The sequence below is a fragment of the Candoia aspera genome, chromosome 13, assembly GCF_035149785.1.
Source record: "Candoia aspera isolate rCanAsp1 chromosome 13, rCanAsp1.hap2, whole genome shotgun sequence".
NCBI classification, from domain to species: Eukaryota; Metazoa; Chordata; class Lepidosauria; order Squamata; family Boidae; genus Candoia; species Candoia aspera.
The window spans coordinates 3,638,452-3,647,143 of record NC_086165.1 but is presented as its reverse complement, the minus strand read 5'-3'; the positions used below and the strand labels follow the sequence as shown (position 1 = coordinate 3,647,143).

At 47.0% G+C, this 8,692-nt stretch overlaps 1 protein-coding gene across 1 annotated transcript; it reads right to left on the bottom strand.

Annotated features, from left to right (window-relative positions):
• Positions 1-3,257: 3,257 nt before the first annotated feature.
• Positions 3,258-6,665, bottom strand: SH2D7 (SH2 domain containing 7). The gene is made up of 4 exons (XM_063314314.1): positions 6,448-6,665; positions 5,808-6,005; positions 4,074-5,009; positions 3,258-3,308 (listed from the first exon to the last, which is right to left on the bottom strand). Exons 1-4 carry the CDS (start codon positions 6,634-6,636, stop codon positions 3,258-3,260), a joined length of 1,374 nt encoding a protein of 457 aa, XP_063170384.1. The 5' UTR covers positions 6,637-6,665.
• Positions 6,666-8,692: the final 2,027 nt, after the last annotated feature.

Sequence of the window (8,692 nt, the reverse complement as noted above, 5' to 3'; positions counted from 1 at the left end):
GATTGTAAAATCGGATTGGATTTGCTTAATGACTGCTTCACCTAGCAACCAAAATTTCCATCCCAATTGTGGTTGTTAAGCAAGGACTACCTGTAGGGATTTCCTGACACACCAGTTTTGTTTTTGTGAAAAGAAGCAGTTCAGATCCACACAGTTCTTCCAAAGTCTGCCAACTCTGTTCAGTACTGGGGCAAAAAGGGGGATACTGTCATTTATTTATTTACAAAATTAATAACTCACCCTTCCCCTCTTATTTCAGGCAGTAAATGACAATCGAACAATCTATTACAATAACTTTAAAAAAAAAAAAATCAGTTCATCCAAGCTGAGATCTGAAAACTAAATGGACAGTAAAGGTATGTTGAAAGTGTGAGTGAACAGAGGCCATTTAATCTGTCTTTTTTAAAAAAAAAAATGAATATAGAGAAGTTGGAGGCTTCACAGCCACAACATGTGTGGTGTTCAGCTAAACTAGATGCGTTTAATAGCAGATTTGTTAAAGTCATGGCTGATACATATTATGGATGTAGAACCTCCATGATCAGAGCTGCTATACCGCAGCTGTTACAGGGAGGCAAAGCCCAGGAGAGAATTTTCCTGTTCTGCTTGTGGAAAACCGGAAGCTCTGTTAAGGGAATCTTCATCTGGTGATGCTAAGATTCTTCCAAAGGGCTCAATAATATCACAATGACAGAGAATAGAACCTCTCTGTTGAGGTGCACTCTACCTCTGGATTCCAGTTGCTGGGTAGGAAAAAGTGGAGTGCTACTGTCTGTGAGAAACAGTACTCTTTGGAGATGGTTTTTCTGGGAAGCTTTTAAAAAAGAAATCCTGCTTATTCACCCAAAGGACTCCCAGAACGGTTAAACCAATAGGCGGCTGTTCCGGCCCGTGGGAATTCACCCAACCTTTAGACCTAGAAGGGGAAAAAAAGGAGGAGGGGGGGAGGAGGAAATAAAATAAGCATCCTCTAGTCCTGCAGTGTGTATTTTTGGCACTGAAGTCTTCAGTTAAAGCTCTTGATGAAGTTTCACATAGGAACAGACCAGCTTCCATTTGCTCTGGTCCCACAACAGTTAGACTGAAATTCGTTTACAACCTGGGTCCTACATTTTCATCGAAAACGAAAGAAAAAAATAGATTTACTAACAATAGTGGTGGTTTCCATGTGTGAAGCCAGAGTCAAGCCAACAACATTCTGCATTAATCAGCATTTGTTCCCCCTTGGCGGTGTTTCTCAACCTTGGCTGCTTTAAGATGCGTGGACTTCAACTCCCAGAATTCCCCAGCCCAGCCAGCTGGCTGGGGAATTCTGGGAGTTGAAGTCCACGCATCTTAAAGCAGCCAAGGTTGAGAAACACTGCCCATGAGGGACCCTTAGCGCTAACAGGCAGCCAAGACTTGTATCCATTTACTTGGAAGTAAATATTAGCAAGGGAAACATAACTCACTTGGATCCTTAGCCCTGAAGCAGGACATGGAAGTATATTTTTGTAATGAAGGGAAGGGAAAAAAAAAGTACTTCTGAACAACCCTTTGTTCACCCAGCAGTGATGGAAATGAATCAAGTCATTAAGGATGAAAAAAAAAAGCAAGCCGTTCTTCCTTCTTCCTTTCTCTTCCCTTCTAATTAATCTCCATTTAAAGTCACGGCAAAGGGTGTCCGGGTGAGCCGGACAGTGCAGAGAGGAGTCAAGGACAAACGCCCAATCGCCACCCAAAGATTTATTTTGGCTTCTCAGAAGACCTCGAATCACCCCCAGCACTGCTGAGACAGGATTTCTGTTTTACTCTTTCAAAAAAATCATTAGAAGGCATAGGAGGAGTGGAAAAACCTTCCTCTGTGGTAATCAGGATAGTCGTGATTTCTAGGAAGCAAAACAGTTCCTGGGAATGGTACTATAAATCCGTGTTTCTCAACCTTGGGAACTTTCAGAGGCATGGACTTCAACTCCCAGAATTCCCCAGCCAGCCATGGAATTCTGGGAGTTGAAGTCCATGCCTCTGAAAGTTCCCAAGGTTGAGGAACTCTGCTATAAATGTTCTCCCCTCCCAACTTTTCACCTACAAATGTTTCAATTTATTAGGGCTGTGTGAATCATTCAAGAACCCCAAAGTTTCATTGCTTCAATTTGGCAAGTCGGTAGAGACGACAACCGGGTTGATCCGAAGTCATCCAATTCAACGCACCAAATTAATTTGGCGGTTGGGCAAGAGGATTGAATTCAACTGAACAAAGGGCCTTGGCATGACCTTCAAGTCAGGGGCTTCTCTGGGGAGGGTCAAAAAAGTCAAGACGGCAGCCACAGCGGTCTGATCGAAGCCCCACCCCTTTTGGACCTGCAACTGACCTGCAATGCATCTTAGAAGGGGGTGGGGCTTTAATCCTGTGGCCACTGCTGCCATCCTGATTTTGCACCCCACCTGGATGCTTTTGTGCCAAGTCAACATTTTGCACAACCCTAGGATTTGCACATGCCAATGTGAGTAGATTAATAGGTACCACTTCGGCGGGCAGGTAACGGCGTTCCGTGTAGTCATGCCGGCCACATGACCACGGAAGTGTCTATGGACAAACGCCAGCTCTTCGGCTTTGAAACGGAGATGAGCACCGCCCCCTAGAGTCAGACACAGCTGGACTTAATGTCAAGGGAAACCTTTACCTTTACCTAGGATTTGCACAAGCAATTGGCCCATCCCAGGTCTGACTATCTTTCCACAGAACAAGATAGGGACTTCTCCAGAAATGGGAAGTCTGTAGGTCACTGAATACAGCCAGTGGGGATTGCATCCAGCCCGCCCTCATCTCATCGGCAGGGTCCTATGGATGCCCAGCCACCAAGCTGTAGTTTGGCACGTGACGGGCAGGAGACATGCTCCACTCCACGGGGGCTGGCCACAGCTTTCATTCACTCTGTTCAGTTTAAGTGGCAGGGAAATGCGGTCCGATTTGACATTTCCCCTGGCGCTGCTGACTTTTTTGAGAGCAAGTTCCCGTCCACCGATGGCTCCAAAGCAGGCCAAATCTTGGCCCGGAAGAAGCGTGCTGGGCATTTTCGCTCCCCTTACAGAGGGGAGAGGGGGCACCCCGATATTGCTCACGTGGATCCCATCTGAAACTCAAGCGGTCCTTGAAAGGGGGGAAAGGGGTCTGTAACACGCAGGCAGATGCTCTTCCAGCACAGCGCAGCCTCTGGTCTTGTGAGCTGGCCTCCAGAAGAGGACTGCGGTTCGGAGCCTTGTCCAAAATGGCGCCCTCAGGATTTGGCCTTCTTCTCTGCAAAGAGGAACCGTCTGGGCTTGTCGCTCTGCCAGGGAAATAGGGGGGTCGTGATCAGCTGTATTGCTTCGGAAGGACAGAGACCCCTCCCAGAAAATGGACAGAGCGGCTCTGCACATCGCTTGTTATGTGGGAACTATGGAAGTGAACGGCTGTAAAGCTTCCCCTCACTTTGGATGCTGTATTGTTTTTTTTTTGCCAAATTCAGCTGAATCCAGGAAATTCTGTCCATCCATTCATCATCCACCCACCCACTCACCCACTCACCCACTCACCCATCCTCCCTCCCTCCCCCCTGTCCCCTCCCTCCCTCCCTTCCCCTCTCTCTGTCTCCCTCCATCTCCCTCCCTCCCTCCCTCCCTCCCTTCCCCTCTCTCTGCCCCCTCTCTCTGTCCCCTTCCCTCCCTCCCTCCCTCCCTCCCTCCTTCCTCTCTCTCTGCCCCCTCTCTCTGCCCCCTCCCCTCCCTCCCCTCCCTTCCTCCCTTCCTCCCTTCCTTCCCTTCTCTCTGTCTCCACCTCCCTCCCTCCCTCCCTCCCTCCCTCCCTCCATCTTCCTTGCTTCCTCCTTGCTTCCTTGACTGGATTGTGGACATTCAAGCTGGATACCCCTTTCTTTTAATTGACTCTGCCCATAATCCCCTACTTTCCCCATGAGTTCTTTGAAAACAAAAGAGACCTAGTGACGCTTGCTGATCACCAGAGTCAGCCGCTATTAGGTGCTGCTTGCACAGAGCCTCTCCCATTTATGCGCCGTGCTCCCTTACTACAGGGGGAACATTCAGGGTTACAGTACCTTTTGGGTTAGCTTTGCTTCTAGCCTTTTCCCCGGGACACGGGGAATTTGCTCATAGGGGTTCTCCAGAGGAGAAGCTGGGCTTGTGGTTGAGGACCCTTTGGAGTAAAGATCAGGTATTCTTTCATATGGATCCTCAGGGTTAATCTGCATCTTGGAGGGTTGCCCAAACTTTTTTGAGATTTGTTCATAAGACCCTTTGGACTTTGTCGGTGAACTCTTGGGGGGCTTTTCTGAACCAAGGAAGATACTCTTAGCCCACCTGAAAGATTCTTGAGTATTAGTTGTACTGTCTGTCCCTAAAGTAGGCTGATGGTTTTCTGGCTTAAAGGTCTTCTCATTCATGGGTTCCTTTGGCACTCCAAACAAGGATTTTGACTGGTTTAGTTGTCCATGTTCGTTGTCACCCACAGGACTTGTATATATCCCGAGGGGAGACTCTTGGAACTCCATTGAATTTTGGGGTTTATTCAGCAACTCAGGAGATAATTTTGGAGGTGGGTAATTAGGAACATTTACACCTGATTTCTTGGATGGTGGAAGAGAGGCCTGACAATTGTGGAGCTCAGTGAATATCCAAGAGCTTTTGGCTTGGTCAAGGGCAATTGTAGAATAAATTGTTTCTGGCTGAGCCGTCTCTACAGGATTCACTTTTCTGGTGAAAGGTGTGTCTGATTGCTTGGCCAATGCAAACACTGTTCCCATCTTCTTTTGGCAAGGAGAGGAATGACCTTGGCCCAGTCCTTCAGGTTCCTTTGCCTTAGTGTCCGCAAGATCTCTGCACCCCTCTTTTGACTTTGCCAAGCTCCTTCTGTCTAAAGGAAGCTTCTTCACGGTTGAATAAATGCTTCCTTCACCACCAACGTGTTCCTCCAGAGACTGGGACTTCAGCAAGTGGGACCTGTCTGGTACAGGTAGGACTGCATCTGGATCCTCCTGTGATGGATAAAGGTAAGGAAGGAAAAAGACAGCTGCTGAGAAGAATGCCTGTTTTGGGATGAAGGTTTCAAGCGGTGCCTTCTGACTGTGGCATCTTTCTTGCCATAAAGCAAGATGCCCGTAGGGAAGATAACAAACAGAACAGATGCCTTCCTATTGCTGAACCCCAGGAACCAGTACTGAAAGCCATACCTCCTCAAACATGGAGGAACCCCAGAGATGTCACAATTAATTGCTACCAATTCCTTCCCTTTCAGAAAATGGTCTTATTCACCCCTTGGCAGCCTCCCAAGCCGTTATATTGTGAGTTGAGACTAACCTACGGATTGCTATTGTCATTGGAGAGTGAGTAGGCCGAGGACATTTTAAACCAATGCATAAAAATATTGCATCTTGCAACAGGAAATGCCATCATTTAAGCTTGCCCTTCCCTTTGCCTCTTCTGGACATCTCACCAGGCATTATGCTGGCTGGGTGAGGACAACTGTGATCCAAAACTGAGCAGCGTAAGAAGATGCTTGCATATGACCCAGACCTGTGATCCATCTAACTTTAATTTTCCATGCATGCAAAGCAGGGATACATCCATTCCCTAAAGTCCAGTGTTTCTCAACCTTGGCCACTTTCAGACGTGTGGACTTCAACTCCCAGAATTCCCCAGCCAGCAAGGCTGGCTGGGGAATTCTGGGAGTTGAAGTCCACACGTCTGAAAGTGGCCAAGGTTGAGAAACACTGCTATAATCTGGAGGACATGAAGTTGGAGGAAGCTGGTTTAGATCATTCTCCAAAACCTACCTTTGGCCCTGAATTTTGACATTCTTTGAAAAAAGACTTCTGCTCTTCATGAAGCTGTATCCTTGGATTTCCTGGCTGTCTGTTGGAATGACTCCTTGTGACCAGGGAATTGGTGGAGGAGTTCTTGCTCAGCGCTGGAGCAGCTGCGCTGGAATTTCGGTCTGAAGATATTTCATCATATATGCTTTTCTCCTCCAGCTATAAAAGTGGAAGAGCACAGAGAAGATACAACATGCCGGACAAGGACTGTTCACCTTGACATCTATGTCAGTTCTAGAAATCTTTCCCTTTCAATTTCTTCCGGCAGGGCAGAGCCCGTGAACACAAAATTCCATTTCAGACTTTAAAAAGAAAGCTCCTGAAAGCCTCAGCTATGGTACATGAACAGGGATTATACAGAACAAATTAGTTCCAGGAAAGCTATGCCAGGATGCTAAGATGATGCTGAAATTCTTGGGTGAAGAAGGAAGTCCCTAGCGACGTCAGGAAGCCTGCAAGGAAGGGTCCCACCGATGGCAGCCCTTTAGGACAGGTTGGGTGGAGAGAAAGTGACGCTTTGCTAAATGCAGCAGAACCACTGAACCACAACTTGGCCTTTGCATAATTGGGTTTGAGTCTAGGGCTCAGCGATCTAACCCACCTTTGAACAGGCCGACGTGAGGTTTTCTCCAAAAGGCTGTATTTCTGACGTCTGGTAGTAGTTGATCAGCTCAGCCAAACTCTTGTGCGTCCGAGTGTCCCCGGTGACAACGTAATGCCCGTTGCGTTGGCAGCTGATGACGAAATGACGGCACCGATTCTTTCCTCTGGAATTCAAAAAGCATGCCATCTGAGGACTGGCTGCTGGGTCAGACCTGCAGCCTGTCACAACACTCTTCCACCTCCGAAATTCTGCTTTCCAAAGGAAAGAGTCACATAGATTTCCCAGGAGAGTGAGGTGGAGTTGCCAGCTAGGACCAGATCACCCAGTGGATTCCATTGTTCCTTCCCTGGTTTAACTAGGCACCGTGTAAGTGAAGCACCGCCTTTAATTTGCTGCTTTCCTGCCTGCCAATCCTCTAAGTGGAGCCCAGCCTGCCTGGGTGTCAAGAGTCCAGCGGCTCTTCCTTCTTCTTCCCTCTTCCTCCTCGCTATCCCAAACTCTCAGGGTGAGGGAAACCTGCAAATTCAGCCCCTGAACTGGACAGTTTAAAGCTGCAGGTCAGTGGCCTGTTTGGCCCAGCAGGACAGCATGAAAAAACATGCTGAGTTTTGCTACTCTGGGTAGGATTTGGCACCAACTTATGGCTGAGTGAGATACAGTTGTACGGATGCCAGGAACTGAAGTCACCTGCTGATAATATATTTTACTGTAAATGTTGCTTTGAATCATAGATGCGGTTCAGTTGCTGCTAGCATTTTGATCTCTGTGACTGCAACAATGCTTTATTTGTCTGTCAGTTCTTAATCCTTCCTTCCTTCCTTTTTCCATTTCTCTCCCTTCCTTCCTTCCTTCCTTCCTTCCTTCCTTCCTTCCTTCCTTCCTTCCTTCCTTCCTTCCTTCCTTCCTTCCTTCCTTTAGTTTAGGAAGAAATCATCTAGAATCTGCTTCGCCCTAGTTATTTTCTTAAACCATCTGGAAAAATCCAGAAAGATGAATTCCCAGACCCTTTGTCTCAAATCTTGGCTTCACTCTTTGCAACCAAGCAGAAGGCTGAAACACTGACCTTGGGGAGGCGAAACAGCCCATCTTCATGGCTGGAGGACTGAATTCAGGGTCGCAGAGTGCTGGAGCGTGAAGAAAGAGACCAAACCCAACAGGGATTGGGGAAGAGGGGGATTCACACCACAAATGGTGACAACTCTGACATCTCCCACCCCAGGGAGAAACTGAAATGCAGGGTCTTACCGGTAGGAAAGGATGTAGCCAAACGATCTTTCGTTCAGTCTGACCAGGAAACAGCCAAAATCTCTGTTTTCCAGCAGCATCTCCGTTTGCCTGGTACAAGAGAGGTATTTTGACAAAGATTCTTTTTTTTTAAATATAATTTTTATTAAGAGACTTTAACAGAGATAAAGGATGAGCACGAAAAAAGGTTAAGGAAAAGAAATAAGTGCCAGGAACAGTATAGATAGAAAAAGAAAAAAAAGGAAATGATATATAAAGAAGCACCTTCCGATCTTTACGGCAATTACGGGCAAACTTATTCTCTCTCCTCCCTCTTTAAAATTGCATTCCATGGTTCCCTTCTTCCCTCCTTGAACCCTTTTTAATCATTTAATACCTTCGTTTCTAATTGCCAAAAGCTCTCCAGGCTGCCAGTGTTTATACCTAATGCATTTTAGGTGTTGTTACAGCAGGATATTATTGCTGTGCTCATCCTTGTCCTCATCCAGAGAGTTCTGTGACTGGGGGGGAGATGCTCCCCCCTAAGCAGATTCTTACTTGGCAGAAAAACACAGGGAAGGGCCGAAACCCATTTCTTCCAGCAGCAAAGTTCCCAGTCTGCCCCAGTTTGTTAAGGTGTTGGATTATGAATGGGGAGACTTTAAACCTACCATCATCCTTGGAATCTGCCGGGGTTCCTTTGGGCCAGCCAGAATCTCTCAGCCCAGCCTACCTCACAGGGTTGTTGTGGGGGGAAAATGGGAGGAGGGGGCACTCCGTAAGCCATTCTGAGTGCTTGGAGGGAAGGTGGGATATAAACCTAATAAATATATTGATTTTTTTAAAAAAATCCCCTATCTCATGTCCATTTTGACAGCAGCTAACATGGTCTGATTAAAGACAAGGAGGACTCTGTTTTGTTTTGCTCCTCCTCCTCCTTTCCAAGAACAGCCTGACCGGCTCAATTTTTTCTGCTGATTAAATTATGGACAGAAGTCTTCTGAACACAGCGAACAAT